The sequence below is a fragment of the Silene latifolia genome, chromosome Y (genome assembly GCF_048544455.1).
Source record: "Silene latifolia isolate original U9 population chromosome Y, ASM4854445v1, whole genome shotgun sequence".
Taxonomy (NCBI): Eukaryota; Viridiplantae; Streptophyta; class Magnoliopsida; order Caryophyllales; family Caryophyllaceae; genus Silene; species Silene latifolia.
In genome coordinates this window covers 234,403,603-234,423,600 of record NC_133538.1, presented here as the reverse complement: position 1 = coordinate 234,423,600, position 19,998 = coordinate 234,403,603, and the positions used below count along the sequence as shown (strand labels likewise).

Here is a 19,998-nt window from a genome sequence, read left to right as displayed (position 1 = left end):
CTTTGTGGCAAATACATTGATAGCTAGAAAGGAGGCATGTTCTCTCACGTTACTCGACTTGGCCTACCTTGAGTCTCGCTTGAATGTGCATGGGTCTTATGGGCAAGAATATCTACATAGTATAAAAGTCAAGTTCTTTCTTGGCTTTTGATTGGCTGCTCAATTTTAGGGATGAAAAAACAAATGGACCCCACCATCATTTTTATTAATTAATTACCATCTCTCCTCCTTCCTTATTCTAATCTTCTTTCTTATTTTTTTCATCTGCATATTCCATTTTTATAGATATGATAATACACATTATATAACCTAAATTATATAAAGTACAAATTAAATTTTACATAAACATAAATTAAATAGCCTAAAAAAATAAATAAACAAATAGAAATTTAAAAATAATTTTCTTCTTTTGAGCCAAAGACATTATTCAATCGTAAATTTGGCGGACGATTAGTCGTATTTTTTTTTATGGAACAAATCAGAAAATATGTGAAAATTGCAGATCTGTATATTTTGATATTAGATTGTAAGATACTTACATGAATCTTTACCAACAATTAAAGTTCTTTTTGATATAAATCGAAGATGGGTGATACAAAAAAATTGAATAATTATAAAAGATGGATGATGAAGATAAAATATGTTAATGAAAAAAAGCCCCAAAAAATCCATATTTTTAAAAAATATGGAACAAATCAGAAAAAATGTGAAAATTGCAGATCTGTATATTTTGATATTAGATTGTAGGATACTTACATGAATCTTTACCAATAATTAAAGTTCTTTTTTATATAAATTGGAGATGGGTGATAAAAAAAATTGAAGAATTATAAAAGATGGATGATGAAGATAGATGAATTGTGGAAAATGAGATGATCAGCTTTAGTGAAAAATGAAAGGAAAGAAGATGAATGACATGGGTAGGCACTATGCAGAGGGAGCAAGGAGGCGGAATTTGAGAAAAATTGTAAGTATTAGGTTAGTGAGGGTGGGTTTGGGTTTTCAGGTGCTTAGTTTAGGATTTATTTAGATTTAGATTTAGATTTCAGCTTAGTTTAATTATTTGGAACATAAATATTTATACTCTATAACTTAGTATTTCAGTGGGTTTGGGTTTTTATCATTATGGTGTTTAGTTTAGGGTTTATTTCAATTTAATTTGGACGTATATGGTATAATTATTAATTTGTATCACGACTTACATCGGATAATAATAAGAGCAATTAAAAATATAATTTGTTTTCAGTACTTCTGAATTTAGTAAGTATTTAAATATTCAATCATATGGAGATATATCTTCATGAGTACGGAGTATAATTTATAACATGTTATTATCGTTATACACCATATTATTATTGTATTATCACTTGAGAATAATATTACGTCAGACCACATTTTCACTAAATGAGATTTTGAATATTAGAATTTTAAAAATAACCATGCATTTTTAAAATGCATGGCTTATATTATCAAAACAAGTTGACCTAATATAAAAAAAAAAAAATAGGAATCCTTGATCTAATGGGTCGATAAGGTTTCAAAATGGGTTATTTTGGTTTGGGTCAATTCTAAACCACATATTATAATATACACTTTCTAACAAATATTACCAATACAATATGAGCAAATAAAAATTACAAATTGAATAATTAAAAAAAAGTATTTCACAATTAGCCTTTAAGATGAATAAAGTACTCATGTTTTTTTTAGTTCAACGAAGCGCGCATTTAATCGCATTGCACTAGAGTGCAGAGGGAAGGGGGAATCGAACATGAGACCTATTGTCAAGAATAGCTCTCTCTTAACCACTAGACTAAGTACTTAATGATTAAAACAATAACACATATAGCTAAAATAAAATTTTCAAAACCGATAAATCATAAGCACAAAATCTAATCTCATACTATTATACATTAATGAATTATACATAAGGAAAATAAGATAGCGTATAACCTAAACCTATGTCATCTGCCATTAAAAAACTACATAAGATGGCTTATAACCTAAATCTATGTCATCTGCCATTAACAACTACACTGTAATAAAAATCAAATTACAAAAATAAAATTATCAAAATTTACGGTATACAAGGTTAATATTATTTTGTCTTGAGTTATGCAATTATCTATTATGGTATAAAGATGATCATAAGCCGTATTGTCCAATATTTGTAATTTTATTATATTATTTATATTTTATACCTTGACGTACATTAGATGATTGATTAGTATTTAAAGTTAAAATATGTAGAATTGTGTTTTTAATTTTTATCCGTATTTAGTGTAATCGCTGAATATTCAATCCCGTGCAATTTTTTTCACGGGTTTAAAACTAGTGACATTGTAAAGCCCTTATTAGACCGTTGGATGGGTTTACTTTCGGGCAAGGAGACTATGGCTTTTATAGTCAACGATGCACTAGTGACATGACTAGCAAAGTACTTTGACCCCACTTCAACAAAAGGGGTATCTATACCCCGGTCAAAGGGGGATACAAAAATAGATATGTTTGTGCTTACTCATTGTTACTATTAGGTAAAGATAAACACAAATTCTTACTTAAGACGCACACTATCCGTCTTAAAGTGTAGACGGATACCATTTTGTGAGACAAAATGCCCAAATAGGAGTGAGTGGGAGGCACATGGGGTTGTCCCCACCTTGTCCCCCCTATTTGTTTTGTGAGTGTAACTACCCGTTTCAATATTCGACCCGTCTTAAGCAAGACCAACTCAAAGATAAATGATGAAAACTTGTCCGTGGAATGGCTAGTGAAGGATGGTCCTTCCATTACTCTACCAAGAAACAAGCTTCCATGACTTGTAAAGAAAAGAATAGAGTATCTCTTCCCAACAACTACATACTATGCCCAATATCCATCATTTTACAACTTGGCCAAGAAGAGCTTACTTGACCCAAATGGGCCACTACCGGATAGGGTGGATCGGAAAGTCTTCCTCCCGGATCTTTACATTTTAAAAGATGAAGAGGTGGTAAGTGAAAATGGGAGCAATGAACCAGTTGATGATGAGGTTATCAATGTAAGCGATGGTGATGATGAGATGATTGATGTTGAGAATAGTGATGAAGATGAAGAAAGTGTTGACTTGGGTACTTCTCTTGGTGACAAGGACGGCAAGGATGCCGATGAGGGTAGATGAAAAGTTTGGGCCACGAGGAAGGATGCTAAGATATGGTAATTAGACCTGGCAAAACGGGTCACTCGGGTCGGGTATGGGTCGGGTCAGTTTGGGTCGGGTCATTTCGGGTCTGCCACATATTTCGGGTCGGGTTGGGTCGGATCGGGTCACTTTCGGATTTCGGGTCAATTTCGGGTGACCTGTTGTCGGGTCATTTCGGGTCGGGTCATTTTCGGGTATAGGTCATTTTGGGTCGGGTTGCTTTTGAGTTAATGGCTAAGCACTTAAGTTAATACTATTTTGATTAAGAAATGCTATTTTGCAAATTTAACCATTTATTAGGGATTATTGTAACCAATGAAACTTTATTTTGATATATATATAATATTAATATGAGTTAGTACTAGTCGTTTCGGGTCATTTTGGTCACTTCAAATCATTTGGGATCAGGTCAGTTATGAGTCGGGTCTTTTTGGATTGGGTCACCTCGGGTCGGGTCAACATTGGGTCAGACCATGTTCGGGTCTGGGTCTGGGTCGGGTCGGGTCAATTCGGGTTTCGGGTCATATTTGGGTCAAGCAAGTTCGGGTCATTTTCGAGTCTCGGGTCAGCCTTTTCAGATCGGGTCTGACCCATTTTACCAGGTCTAATATTGGTAATGATGGTTCCCTTCACATCACACCAAGGAAATTCATTGTAAGAATTCCCTTTATATATTCAATTTGTACAAAACTTTTTATATTATTTAGTTTTTTTTACTTTATTTGAATTTATCTAAAAGTTGAATCAAATTTTTGGCATTAAAAATTAAGTTTCAACCACATACCTTCACGTTCTGATTCCTAATATAACATCTCAACACGTTGCAAATCGAACCCCCTTCAGAAAGATAAGTAAAAATAGGGAAAGCTTTCGAACATTTTTGGTGATATTATATTCAAGAATAATTATACCTCGTGTTTATTTTAAATATATGCTCCTGTTATATATGCCTAAAGCTAGAGGGGAATAAATTCTTTTAAACAAGATATATTAGCATCAAATTTAAGTGATTATTATAATATTATTATGACAAGTAGCCACGCTACTACGAGAATCATTTCTACTTTTGTTCAATTCTAAAAGTGAGCGTATTAAAAATTATTTTCATAAAATATCAAAGTATTTTTTTATAATTTAACTCGTTTAAAAAGATGTTAAAGCATAATTGTAAGAGCACCAAAGTATTTTTTTTATGAGTAAGTCTTGTGTAAGGCTTTTTACATTGGTTTTATTGTTGTCAAAAAAAAAAGAAAAAAAAAAGCAATTGTAAAACGGATCTAAACACAAACTTATTAATGAATAAAGATGGTTACTTAAATACCGTTTTACTATAAAATTGTGTATAACCACTTTATACGTTGTTTCTTTTTGGTAAAGAACACTTATAGGAGTATTAAACTACTCCGTACATATGCTTATTCACATCGTACAAAAATTAATTTGCAATTGTTGACATTGATATGCAGCATTATTATGAGAGTTTTGAGTTTTTTTTTTTTTTTTTTTTGGTGTTGACTAGGAGTATCCCCTACCGACAGCTGGGCAATCTCCTTCGGGTATTGAAGACAATTTAATGGGTTGATTCCTCTCAAGTTTAGCTTTTTCATTCGCAAGAATCAGAAATTGAACCCTGACCGCTTGTTTAAGAGATGAGAACCTTACCACTCATCCAGCCAAGTTTGGTAGAGTTTTGAGTTTGTGCCATAGGGTTCGGGGTTGTGATTTATATTCAGCAGAACAAGATAGATGAGCAAAAGAAGGAATAAACTTTGCGGGTTATGAGTTTTACACCTCATCCACAAAAGCGGAAGTTTACTCACCTAACATTCGTCTTCTACATTACCCCATTTGAGATGAATGGAGTTAAACGGTACTTTCGCTTTCCTAATCAAGACTCAGAGTTTACGTTTGCTTTATTCTCTCCTCACAAAATAAAGTACATGTAAAATATTCACTGGGACAAAGGATATATACGCTAATACACTTCATTCTGTCTAATCGTTTTCGAAAGTATGATGACAATTCATACGAGAAGGCAGAAGAAAAGGTTTGCGGTCGCTTCAACAAGGTCTAGATAAGGGGAGGGAAGGTTAAATATCATTTTAACCATTACATTTTATCCATTTAACTAAAGAATGGGTCCAATGAAGACCCTTCTAAAGACCAACAACTGAATCAAATGTCAACCAATGGCAGTTAACAAGATGAACCCTAAAAACTAGAAATTGAAGTAAACCTGTGTCAATCAATTGGAATTAAACACCAATTCTCAGACAAGCAATATTAACTTGTGATGTTTACATACCGATTACCCCTCAAAACGTCATTTCTTAGCTTTCTTCACCGAGTGACCTGTCTTACGCTTGTGACGACTGAAATCTGACACAAATCTGAATGTCTGACCACAATCGGGCTCATTGCAGACGTATGGACGAGCACCTGTGTGGACCCTGATGTGCTCAGTTCGAGCCCAGGCCCATTTGAAAGTCATCTTACACCCCTTCCAGGGACACTTGAGTGGCCTGTCATCCATATGAACACGTCGATGCTGAACCAAGTACTTGTGCGAGAAAAACTTCTTACCACATTCCTTGACCGGGCAAACGTTTCTTTTATGCAATAAAAGCTCTTGATTTGACTCGAAACTCATGGTACACCCCTCGATGTCGCACCGAAATTCAGCTTCGTCGTCATTATCTGAATCTTCATCACTGGTGACAGTGGGACTATTTATTTGTACTGGAAGCCTCATCTTGGGACCCTTCCTTTCGGGCACATTCTTTGTAGCCGGGAATTTCTTTACCCGCGGATTCTTTACTTGGCTTTTTAGTGCTGCCTTGGTTTCTAGAATCCGGGCTGAAGGCTTTGAAATTCGTTTTCGCAGTCGAGAGCTGGGCCCGCCTTCCATCTCATTTTCTTCACTAATGGGCTCAAACTCTGGGCTCCTAACAGGTGTATGTTCTTGAAGAGATTCATCGGAAAGTGGGCCTTCAGAATCACTATCCTCGGTATCTTTCGCTTGGGCTTCCGCCTGTCTGATTGCTTTGCCTACTACCTTTACTCTACTACCGTAGTTCCTCAGCCCACGGTGATGAGATATAGCATCCACGGAATCATCAGAAAACACATCCCGAGATACTCTCTGTCGACCTTTTGTTTTCGCGGCAGGTTTACTTCCACCGTTCATAGCATCCAAGGAATCATCAGAAAACACATCCCGAGATACCTTCCGTCGACCTTTAATTTTCGAGGCGGGTTTACTTCCTCCTCTTCTCAAAGGTCCCTGATGAGGTAAAGGTTCATCATCAGGGGAATCTTCCGATAGGCTATCCTGAGATTCTTCGACTTCATGATGCCTAACTCTCTGGCTTGATCTACTCGGTGTTTTTTTGGGTTTTCTTGCACTTCTCCTAGATAAGGACTCAGATTTCTCATCAGATAGGCCATCTAGAGATTCTTCTTCATGATGTTTTTCTATCTGGATTAATCTATGATGTATTTTTGGTTTCCGAATACTTCTAGGCAAAAACTCAGTTATTCTCTCATCAAGTGAATCTTCGGGATCACTGCCTGCAAATTTCATCTTCTTAGCTGTCCTACTCGTGACGGTCAACTTTCTCTTCTTTCCAAGCTTTCTATTGGAGGAGGTAGTCTGTACTTTATTGATAGTATCAGGTTTTCTCCCCAATTTCTCATCTGATGCCAAACAAAAACTGGCAGCTTTTTCTTCTTCATATAGATCTCTTTGCAATAATAAAGGATGAACCTGATTCAACGAAATTGGTATAGTTTAATGCTTATTGGCCTTTAACAAAAAAAATCATTTTCTTTATCAAGAAAAACAAAAATGAAAGACGAACCTGATTCGACATCCAAACTTTTCCACACCATTTACCAGCCACAACAACTTTTCGCTGCCTGGCACATCCTTTGAGATGAGACTTAGCTTTTGGAGAGGACTTGGAAGGAGGCGTGCAGCCAAAAGCACCATATATGACAGAGTTGTAGGGCATTTGCTTACTGTAAAGAGGGGAGCGGCTAAGGATGGCACTATAAAAAAGATTAATGCCAAGTTTTACAGCCCAATCTCCGTTCTTTGGAGTCGCTTCTTCACTTTGCAAAGCCAACTGAATCCGCTCTTCGTCAACTTTGGTTGCTTCAGAAAATGTAACGTCTTTCCAGTCATAATCAATTTCCATCTCTTCAGCCACCTTCATTGCTTCGAACTGGACATTTGGATAATCTGAAAATGCAACAGGCAAACAGCTAGAATATTAAACTAAAGAATCAAACGCAACGGGATGAGATACTCCCCCTGGTTCTCTGATTTCTTACAACTATTCAAATTCTGTGAGGAGATTATAGGAATAGTAATAAGAATCCGAGAATTGGATTGAGTAAGAAGCAATGGAAAGCAAAGAAATCTATTTATAGACTAAAATAGAGACGTATGTCTACTACTTATGATGTCAAGACAACCCAACGGAAAAAATGCCTTTCAATTATGCTTAATAACCTTTTTCACATTGAATGACTTGACAACATCCAAAAATTTTCGCTCCCTATGTTGTGTTAGATGTTTTAAAGAGTAATCAATCAGTAGCTCAGTACACTCAATTAACACACTGCACCATATATATAATGGAAGACCTATTCATAGGCATCTTATACTCTTTACTATGACCGGGGACTTGTTAAATCTGCAGCATATAATTCTGCTAAGCTAGGAAACACATTTCGAATTTTGCAAAGAATTGTGACAAGGACCATAGTCGCCCAACAAACAATCTCGAAACTATCAAATTTTCCAAATATGACCAACAATAACAACAATAACAACAACAACATTACCCCAGTGCCTCAATGGCTCCCGCAAATTGGGGGGTAAGGGGGGGGTAAGATGTACGCAGCCTTACCCTTGTGTTAGCAATACAAAGAGGCTGTTTCCGAATGACACAAGATGAAAATTGCGTCGAGAACTGCATCGAAGGACCACTACTTCACAAGAGAAAGAAGCGTAGCCACTTTAGTGAGCCATTTTACTTTATTCTATCATAATCCAGAACCAAAGTGTAATGAATCTTTGGCTCCATTGGAAATTTTCCAAATATGACCATCTCCATAAAAATGCTGCAACTCTCTTCACTAAAATATTTCAACATCTTAACCTAAATTAGGCTAATAACATGACTACATAATAGTAAGCCAAAAAAGGTACATCTCAATCACTAAGCAAATCTGGGCATTTATGGGCTTTGGCCTGAGTGGATTTGTTTTTCTTCCTGGTACTTGGCGCAAAACACCCAGTCGATTCGAAGAAAATCTCACCTAATTTCTATATGACCATAAGACGTTTTAGTTATCTAAAATCCAGCATAGGATAAGTCCAAACACACCTGGATGACAAAGAAGTACGACATGGACCCCACCGATAGGCTGGAGTTGTTTTTCAACCTCCGCAGCATGCTCAAGACAAAAAACATGCATTCTAGATGAATCTTCATCGCATCCGTGAGTGAAGGAAAGACTTGTCTTGGCCATTAGGTCCAGACCTCTGCAAAAATTTGCAGAATCTTCTCCTCCAGCAATAGAGGGGTAATTTTGTTCTGAGGTCAAGCTATCTTCTTCTGTGAATTTAGCAGAGCGGTTGTGAGCTTCATATTTGCTATCGCCACTATTAGTTCTTCTATCCTCGCACTGCTCATACAAATCAGATCTGCGGGGAGAACCTTCATCGTCAAACTCCGCTCGTGGAGAAATAAGGGTCGGACTCCTTTCCATGCCACTACAATATTCTTGCTCAGAATTTGGTGATTTTGCCTTGTCTGGGTGCAGTTTAGTGTCCCATGAATCATCTCCTGATAAATTATCCTCGGAAATAACAGGACGAGAGGGTAGAACATCATCTTCCTCGGAATCGGAGGAATTTCCATATGTCATAGCTAACAACCCGAGAGCAGATGAGACCTCTTTGGACTCAATATGAATACCCTCCTCGGGAGTTTTAGCAGTATCTGACTTGATTGTAGGGCTGAACTCCATGCTTTGAACGTGATATTCAGCCGACTTGGAACGAACATCATACAACCCACCAGGGGCATTCTTTTTCATGAACCCTGGAATTTGAAGAACAGCTATTCAATCATTCATGAACAAAAAGAGAAAATACACAGAATGTTAATAACAAGCAACCTAATAACCATCATCAACGCATAGGTTACATACAGAAAACTACACAACAATAACAATACCCCACTCCTTAAAGGCTCTTGCTAATGGCAGGATAAGAGGGAGCGGATGAATGGAATCTTAGCCTTGTGTTAATAGCAACAGAGGCTGTTTACACGAGACCCGAATTTTGAAAAGAATGTCCAGAGTTGCATTGACTTCTACTTTGCAGTAAAAGAAAAGCACCCAATTTAGAGAGGCATTTTGATATGTAACATTAATCGAGCACCAAAAACAGGGTCTCTTTCGCTAAATCGCAAATGAAACTAGGAAACTACAAGAGTATCTTACAAGAAATGTATTGCAAATAACAGACAGCAAAGACGATCTCATCAATCAACAAAACAAGGGCTAGAGTTGCAAAAAAAAAAAAAAAAACAGCCTTGAAGATACGTCTATCCTGAAATAGAACGAAGAACTTCCGTAGTACAGCATTATAATTATCAACCCCTTTACTATTGACATGCCTGTCTTTCTCCATAATCATGGCCTTCTTTGCGGTGAATAAACGAAGGAGTAGGTAAGCCAATCTTCACAACAGGCCACAGGATGATAACAAACTTATGACGGTTTTCTTTACTTGGACAACGAAAAATAGATTTGAATCCTAGAACTGACAGGAGGAGGAATGAGATGCTATACAGCTGGTATTTGTTTGGGTCCAGCCGTCCAGGAGTATACTCAAAATCATAATTCTTCTTATCTTATAGGATGTTAGAAACTCTACCCATAAATGACTTATACCTATTGGGGGAGAGTCATTGCTCATTTAAAACCAAGAGATTGTTTTTGGATGACCCATAAACCAAATTGCATCTCCAATCGAATGACCGCTATTTCACAATAAAAAGAAGTGCAGTCATGAGTCATTAGTAGGCAAAACAGGAGAAAAAAATGGCTCACCTGAAAGTGATTCTGGCTCTGATCGATTTGCATCACCATTAATAACATCTATGTCATGATTAAGAGATTCAGAGCCAGCTACCCAGTCCTTAAAGAAGCTAGCATCTGCCGACATCAGGTATTGTGCCGCTGTTTCTTTAGGTTGGACTATTGCGACACAAGCAAATGTCCAAATCCCACATTTGACACACGAGAATAGTCCACGATCTGATAAGCCATCTGCAGTAGCCGCTTCTCTTGTTTCGGTTTCCGAGTGCTGTGTCTCACAGCTCGTGGAATTGAGCTTTGCTTTGACAGGATAAAAGGCTTTATGTTGTTTGATATCTCTAGCTAACATGATATCATCATAAGCTTTGGTAGACTCTTCTGAACTATGTAAGCTAATAGGCAACCCAGGTTTCACCTTATACTTTAATCCAAAACGCAAATTGGACCAGACAAATTTTTCCGAAGAGTTATGAGGGAGAAGTACAACTTCAGATCCTTGTCCAAGAGTATACAGAAGCTCATTATTATGCATCACATCCTGCACAAACATCTGTTTGATCAGCAATTCCCCTTCACCCTTTTTCTTATCTTTAAGTCTAGAACTTCGAGGCTCGGCACTGCTACCTGCTGGCAACCTAACATGCCAAAAAAAAAAAAAAAAAAGATGACGTTTGAGACATCAATTATATTTAAATTGCAAATCTCAATTGTATTGGATATAACTACAAGCAACATTGGACAAGGAGCGGAACATATTGAACATTATCTCTTACATATGAGAGATTTTAAGTGCTAAAAACCAAACGTTGCAGCACAAGTGTTTATTATCCATTTGGATGACCACAGGAGTTTTGTGCGAGTACTCATTATCAGCCATCTTTATTCCAGAGAGTAAAGAAGGTAAACCCAGAGAGAAGCAACAGAATGTTAAGCATAGACAGACATAGAGTATCTCGACAACATAGAGTATCTTATTTTTCACTTTTTGCCCCCGCAACTTCTTATATTTACATTTTACCCCTCTAAGCCAAACTTCGTGGATCCGCCACTGTTTGCATTCTGCCTACTTTAATTTAAAGACACATGTGATCGACAGAAATTTAACCCTCAACAGGACAAATACCTTATTGCTAATGCAAGATCATAAAGCAACTGGAAATGGGAAACCATCGGTGGATAATTTATGGCGGCTCTACGAATTGCAGCTTCTTTTGCAAATCTCAACCATTCCGGGGTGGCAATATTAGATGCTTCTCCACAGTTAAACCCTACATCAAAGAGGTGAATTTCAAATCAGTTATATTCTTAGCACCTAAAGACATCCAGAGTAAGTGAAACAAGCAAGAAAAAAAAATACTCGGTACTTCTTTACCATGACTGAAGCCAGAATGATAAGCCCGAGGAAATGTGACAACAAACTCCCCTGCATTTTGCACCAACCTGACCAGGCGTAAGGAAGAGCGTCAGACAGGGATGATCATCTTCAGACAAAGAGTCTAAGATTACAAATGAAATAAACGTTCTAGAAACGACTATTCGTCCATTTATCAATGCCTATTACAAATAATTTTTTGCAAGTACCAGATCGTTAGACTGTCTAAAATGGGACATAAGCTGAAGACCTATACTCTTATTTATAATGGTTCATAGCTTTGCTTGTGGCTTGATGGACTTGCGATTAGAAGATAAGGCTACACAAGTATCTGTTACATCACCTGCAACAAGGCACTCCTGCATTCATGAGTACTTCAGGAGACATTACTGTAGTCTTTTCACCAAGCGTAGCAAAAGTAACTGTTGAACAAATTAAAATTCAGAGTCAGACTGTAGTCCTTTCACCAAACATAGCAAGAGTACAACTGAAATTTATGAAAAGAGCCATGCCACACTCTCAAATACGGAGTAATACTCATTCGTAAAATGGAAATCACGCATTCAAATCTTAAGTCAAGCATATAAATGATCCAGATGTATCAAAAGATTCATAGCTTTTCATGATGAAAAAGAAATTTAGAAACTAGGGGAAAACAAGTTATTTAAAGCAGAGGAACAGTGTTTCCCAACCATTAATCATCAGAGTACAGAGGACTGCAACTTAAGCAATTTACTTCAGCTTATGCTAATACCAAAGCATTGGTGCAGACATGCCGTATCTAATGTCCCCTTTCGGAGGTGACGCATGCTCTGAAACCAAAAAAATGATGGCAGATGAACACACTATCAGTGTGCCAGAACCACTTCAATTGCCACTAAACACTATCATCAACATCACACGTACTTGGCAATCAAGGAAAGCATCGCCTAAATATAAAACGCTAACAACATTTTCAATATTGATCATCTAAAAATATACATGGCGCCCATTGTTTGCATAACAAGTGTAAAGCCCAAGGAACTATTCTGACAGAGACGCAGAAACATAATAATATCGTATGTAAGACAACGAAAATTCCAGACCAACACACGGGAGAAGCTTCACATCAGAACTACAGCAATTCAAGAAGCACGAGACCTACATAAGTAAAAGAAAGATAACAGTGAAGCACGTGATCAGTTCTTAGCGAAAAAGAGCATCAAACTAGCTAAATGACATCCTCCTACTGGACACCTAATGGGCAAGGCCAGACTATAAATAACTAGGCTTGGACGCTTGGTGCTAATCAGAGCTACAGCTTGTTCATTACAAAACAGAACACAGGACAGTAGTATACAGCGTTTACATCTGGCACGACAGGCAAGTCTTGCAACATATCCCTCACAGCAAGTTCCCTAGCCTATCCTGAATCAGGACAGTAACATATGAACACAAATTCCCAACCTAGACAAAGTAACTAAAGCATACCTATACACCTAGCAAACTGGTTTCAATCAAATACCAAATCATCTCATAACAGTGCCATGAATCAGATCTTTTAAGTTTAAAACGGGTCGAATAGGATACATGACACGAAAGCAAAATCCCTAGCGACTAGCAAAAAAACTAGTCCCGTGACTCCTGTCTATCTAAGTGGCGTGTTATTTCACCAGTTTTATTCCTAAGACGGATATGCCCATCTTAAAATACACCAACTGGACATGAATATATCACGTTTATTATACATGCCATTTTAAGTATGAAACCTACAGAGAAAACAACAGTTCACCAACCAAGAGGATTAATCTCTTCACTCAAATAAAAAGTCGTCTCATATCCCATTAATATAACCCAAGTGCCAGTCATACCTATACTACCTCACATTTCCGTCTAAGTCATTTCTTTACGTTTTATATTCACTTTGAAGGGTATTTCACTCAGTCGTTAATAAATGATTGGGCGGAGAGAGTAATAAGCATGCAAATGTAAGAAAGCAAAATTGACTAACCAAGAGGATTAATCTCTTCACCAAATCCATGAAACCTAATAACCTCTTCAAAAGCCAACGCCGCGTCACGAGGAACACCATACCAAGTCTTACCATTACCCAAATGCAAATAATTCAAACTATGCAAATCATGATCCTCAACATGCCAAGCAAACCAACTAAACATCATAGCAACATAAACCATAGGAGAAGTAACACCAGGTATTTCCTCCTTCATAAACCTAAGTAATGACCCATTTGCCCTTGCAACACCTCTCATATTCCAAGCACTTTCACCTACATTACTCACAACATCACCTGCCCTTTTCTCCTTCATTGGTGCAAATGCAGAACCAGGCATGTCATTTGCATACTCCACTGAAAATGGTCTATCCCCATTTGCTCTCCAATATAAAGTCTCAATTTCCAAGGGTAAAATAGTCTTTTTACCACCTTTAACATGATTTTTCAAGTAATTTTTCTCAAAGTTTTTAGCTTTTGTTTCAAATTGTTGAAGGGTATAATTCTCACCACTTTGCCACACAGATTTCTGAATTGGTCTCTGTTTTCTTGGACAAAACCCTACTTGTTGCTGTCTAGTAGTAAATGTTGGAGCAACATTTCTAGGGTTTCCTTCAGAAATTGAATTATTATTACTATAATTACAATTATTATTAGAATTTAGTAAAGAAATTGATTTATTGAAATTGGAAATAACAGATTTTTTAGAAGGGGGAGGAACAGGAGGAACAATCTTACAAATACCAAATTTTGAAGCTTCATTTTCAATCTTAAAAATATAAGAAATTGGATCTTGAAATTCTTGAATAGAAGGATGATATTCAGGAGCAACAGGTAGGGTTTTCAACCATGAAAATACTTCAGAAGGAGAGTGTTGTTCTGAAGAAGGACCCATGTATGAAATTGATGGAATTTGGGGAAGTTATTTCTGGGTTTTGTACATTGTAGAAATAATGAAATGGGTAGTGATCAGATTTGGGGAAAAATGATTCTAGGTTTGAGTTTTTATTGATTTGGGGATTATTTAATTGCTCTGCCTCTTCTCTGTTTTTTTTTTTTTTTTTTTTTTTAACAGAGAGAAAGGGAGAGGGTAAAGGGAGGTTTGATGGATGGAATTGATAAAAACAGGGGATTGTGAAAAAGGGTAAAGCAGAGAGCGGGTCGTCGAGTGGGAGACTGGGGGATACTTGGGGATATATGGGATGGGGATTGGGGAAGAGCCCAACTAGGGACTAGGGAGGGAGTAGTAGTGGTCGAACCGATTTGAACTGATCTTGATCTGATTTGATAAACAACAGTTCTCCTATAAGACCGTCTTATAGCATAGGACGGACCCAATAGGAGAAAGTCCAAGCACAAGTCATTACTATATCAAGCTTTTTATTTTATTTTGATAACTTTATAATTTATTTTGAAAACTAACATATTTAAATATGTATATTATCAACTTATAATATTAAGTTATTAAAATAAAAATATTATTTTATATTTTTACTTAGTAATTTTGATGGGCCTCATATTATTGGACGAGTCTTACATAAATTCAAGTCTTACACAACAATTTGTATTTGATAAAATATGGTTATGTTTTAAAATTAGAGAATTATGGTTGTGACTAGTTTTAAACCCGTGCAAAATTGCACGAGTATGTATTTGGGTCAGTATTAATGTCTTTGGATGTATATTTGTTTTTGTATTTCTAAAAACAACATATTTTAAAGTTTTTCGACTGTTAACTTATTGTGTTGTTATTATTAAAAAAATATTTATTACAACAATTGCGAATTATTTATTAAAAAAAATTTAAAAAAATTTATTACAAAAATTTTAATCACTTGTAAATTAAATTAAAATTTATTTATTTTTTTAGAGTAAAAAAAATTAAAATTTGCTTTAAATGCTAGTTGAAGACTAAATTAACTCGGTTGCCTATCATTGTCACCTACCATTTTCGGTGTGTCTTGTGGTGATAGTTAAGTTGCCGAGTTTTATATTCCAAGTAAATACTCCGTCATGATTGATTTTTTAAACAAAAAAATTTTTACCATGTAGTTTTAAAAAATTATGTTGTTATGTTGTTGCTGCATGGTGCAATAATATTAACCAAAATACATGAATATTTTATACACCAAGTAAATACTCCCGTATATAAATGTAATTCTTTCTCGTAATTATGTAATTTTATTATAATTTAATTTTGCTTTAAAAATTATGTAATTCAATTTCATTTACTCCCATTTGTAATTCATTCTGCGTATATGTTATTAATTTTATTTACACGGAATGTATAAAATTATTTCATAATATTAATTCATAGAATTTTTTCATAATATTATTTCATAGAATTTGTTGCAAGACGGAATTTATCGCATGTTTGAAAAGACGGAAATCTGAAAAAATAAATACATTGCACACTAGCGGGTCCCACCATAACATGAATTTCAAGAACAAAAAAATGTTGCATTAATGACGTGGCGCGCCGAGGATTGAGTATTGTCTTTTGTATTAATATAGATAAGATTGCAACATTTAAGTTGTTAATAGCGCTATTCACCTATTATAAAAAGCTAAATATGGGTTAGGATTTGCATATACTTGATTTGAGATTAAAAGTCTTTTTTTTTAATAAGTCTTGTTTGTGACGGGTATATCTGGGTCAAGTATCACTCACATGGTAGATAAAACAAAAGTAAAAGTGCTTAGGTAATCATAAAAGGCTTGTTTTATCTTCACAATTGGGTTTTATTTGACCCGTCACAAGCTTGTGACGGATATTACCGTCACAAATGAGAATTTGTGCTTTTTTTTTGGTACGCAAATTTGGAGTTTTACAAGATTTGAAATTCGTGTGATTGACTTGCTCTAGAATAAACTGAAATTTTATTGAAATTTTGAAAGAAGTAACTCACCGTAAAACTTGGATGAAATTTCCAAGAGACCCACCCAGGTTTAAGCCTCTCCAAGAGCAAATTTGTAAAATATTTATGACTTGAGTTCATGCCTTATAGACATCGAGCATGTCACCCTCGGATAGGGATATCAGTGGGGCGGGTTTTGGTGTGTCAAAAATTGTTGAACCGTTCCCCTACGAGCCAATACACTTGCACGCGAGCACAAAGATAGTTAGACCAAGTGTGAAGGATGAAAAGTTTATTTATAATTTAAATTTAGAAGCGGTTTAAAACATCTTATGTTATTTAATTAATCGGTTGTATAGTTTGTAGCGGAGAAAGAACTTAGTATATGTCACTTGCTAACCTAACTTCAAATGTTTTCAATAACTTCATCAACTTACAAACTTTAAAATAGATTTCTAAAAAATAAAAATGTTTTAGTTTTTCGTCGATTGTACCTATGTCTAAAATCTTTGAGGTTAATCTTTTGAGCCGATATTTTTAGCTTATGGTTTGTCATTGCCGAGGACGACAATAGTCTAAGTGTGGGGGAATTTGATAAGCACATAATTCTACATATTTTTACTAGTTATTTTTATACACTTGGAGTCGTCTTTCGTATTATTTGAGCTAGATTACATATTTTTAGTACATTTGGGGCTTAATCACTTGAATATTTGTTTGATTCTAAATATATTGACTTACTTATATCTATTATTTATGGGTTTTTCTATATGGTAACCCTGAATTTTTTCAGATCCCACATGGTAACCCTGCAAATCAGAAAACAAAAATGGTAACCCTGTGGTGCATTATTATGTATCACCGTAACCCTTAACTAAAATGCCGTCAATTTGTACCGTTAAGTGTTGATGTGGCTATTTGGTGTTGATGTGGCATGTCTTCCCTCTCTCATCTCTTTCCTCTCTTCCCATTACCACTGTCATCCGACCCCACCACCCACCCCCCATCCTACTGCTGCTCGCCACCGCCGACCCGCCAAGATGACGGCATATCGCCAGCACCGTTCCAACCCCACACGTTATCATCTCTCCTTCCTCTCTCCTTTAGCTCTCCTTCCTCATCTCCTTGCTTTCTTCCTCATCCTCCTCTCGTCACTGCCGCGAGTTTTGTTCATTTTAAACAAAACACAACTTCTTCGTCTTCCTCCTCTAAAACTCGAAGAACGGAGCCATTGATCACCCAATATTGACCATAACCCCGCCATTAATTATGACAAATCGAGGTACGTATCTTGCTTTTGATTAATTGATTGATTTGGGGCAGAATTTCGATTAAAATTAGGGTTCATACACCCATAATTTCGAAAAATTGGGGATAGCATATGAAATGCATTTGTCCTGTAAATTTAGCATTAGAATTGCGTAATTGACCATGCTAGGAGCACAACCATGCCTTTCATTCGAATTTTCATTGACCGTAGAAGGATTTAGGCTAGTTTGAGATGATTAGAGATAAAACCGCTTCATAGGCTCGAAAATGACTCAAAACTTGTCGGATTTTGATGAAACTTGTTGTTTTGGAACCCTTGTGTTATGGGCAAACTTTCTCTGTCTTCGGAATTGCAGTATTTGACCGCCTCTCAAGGACACTACTTGGCAGAGAGCACGAATTTTGGCAAACTGCTGTCGAAATTTTAACTCGTCGTCAATGCTAGGCTTGAATTAGATACGTAGGAAGGTATGTTAAATATTTATGTCGAGTGCTTGGTGTAAATGGCTTGAAATGCGCTTGAAACTGACCAAAACGCCTCTGTTTAGTTTATTTTATAGATTATATTCCATTGACGTCGAAAGGATGAGGAAGAAAACAATGAGAAAATGAGAAAGAAAGCAAGGAGAAGATGATAACGTGTGGGGTTGGAACGCCGGTGATATGCCGTCGTCTTGGCGGGTCAGCCGTCAGCGGTGGCGAGCAGCAGTAAGATGGGGGTGGTGGGGTCGGATGACAGTAGTAATGGGAAGAGAGGAAAAAGAGGAGAGAGGGAAGACACGCCACATCAACACCAAATAGCCACATCATACGCCACATCATCACTTAACGGTGCAAATTGACGGAATTTTAGTTAAGGGTTACGGTGATACATAATAATGCACCACAGGGTTACCATTTTTGTTTTCTGATTTGCAGGGTTACCACATGGGATCTGAAAAAGTTCGGGGTTACCATATAGAAAAACCCATTCTTTATTTAATAGGTGATTTGCAAATTGATTTGATCTCGGAAACCCAAGTTGTGCTATCTCGCTATAGAAACCCGTTTATATTTGGGCCATATTTCCCTCATCCGAAGACAAAACGGGTCAAATTTACTGTGGAAGGATATGATCTAGGCCAACATAGTCCGTGTTTAGAGCTGTGACAAAGTGGCTGAAGGCCCACTCCAAGATTGAGATAATACTCCTCGTTTTTAGTCCAAAGAATAATATAGAAGAATGAAAAGAATTAAGGATTTTTGTCATTTGTACCCTCATGTTTCTTCGCTTTCTCACCTATACCCCTACCTTTTTGTTATTTCCCGCAGTACCCTTGTACTATCCTAGTTACTCCCAGACGTGACCCTCATGATTTTTCCGTCAACTTGTTCGTTTACATGACCATCATCTCTTCCTTACCCCATATCAACCTCCATTAAATACTAAATCTACCATCTCCCACGGTCAAACTCACCACATTCAACATGAACCTCCATATCAACCACCCAAAACTCATCAACCACCAAGCATTCCCATAAAAACACCATATTTAATCATCATCCAGCAGAAGTATACACTCAAGCCACCGTCACCCTCGCACCTCACCTACCTTTAACCACCGTCACCTACTTTAGTTCAATTTTATAAACTGTAAGGTAAAACATGGATTTAACAAAGAAAAGGGGTACCACTTCAGTCCCAATACTCTGTTTTTCTCCGCGGTAAAACGTTTGTTAATACCGTGCGAGTTCAATAAGGCGAGGTAATTTCTGAAACTTATGTCAAACTTTGATCCACTAATTGAGATTATAGTAGGAAAGTTTTGGGCAATTTCGTTACGGTTGTTCCGGTGTCGTAATTACCAAGTAAGCTTCAGATGAAACTTGAGCCTTTGCAAATATTCAGAATTAAACAACCATAAATCTTCTCCATCAACATGCATGCCATCGACTAACCCCTAAAGCAACACCGTCGAAATTGTCGCTCGAACCACCATGTATGGTTGCAACCTATTATAATTAATGGCCACCGCGCAACCACTGTACCATCGCTCTACTCTACTATAACACATACCTCGCTCAACCATGAAGCATAAGTGAAGGGCTGAGATAATTAAGGAAAAAGATGATGGGATTGAGATAAAGATGAGATATAAGGGTTGAGAATTGGAAGACTGAGGAGATATGTTATGTCAAAATAGAAAGTATATAGGTCAACTAACAGAAT

At 36.6% G+C, this 19,998-nt stretch overlaps 1 protein-coding gene across 1 annotated transcript; it reads right to left on the bottom strand.

The window, feature by feature from the left end:
• Nucleotides 1-5,209: 5,209 nt before the first annotated feature.
• LOC141633820 (lysine-specific demethylase REF6-like) lies at nucleotides 5,210-14,917 on the bottom strand. The gene is made up of 8 exons (XM_074446217.1): nucleotides 13,663-14,917; nucleotides 12,016-12,094; nucleotides 11,673-11,740; nucleotides 11,424-11,568; nucleotides 10,313-10,935; nucleotides 8,578-9,297; nucleotides 7,042-7,424; nucleotides 5,210-6,947 (listed from the first exon to the last, which is right to left on the bottom strand). The coding sequence occupies exons 1-8, from the start codon at nucleotides 14,555-14,557 to the stop codon at nucleotides 5,505-5,507; spliced, it is 4,356 nt and encodes a 1,451-aa protein (XP_074302318.1). The 5' UTR covers nucleotides 14,558-14,917; the 3' UTR covers nucleotides 5,210-5,504.
• Between the last annotated feature and the right edge of the window lie 5,081 nt (nucleotides 14,918-19,998).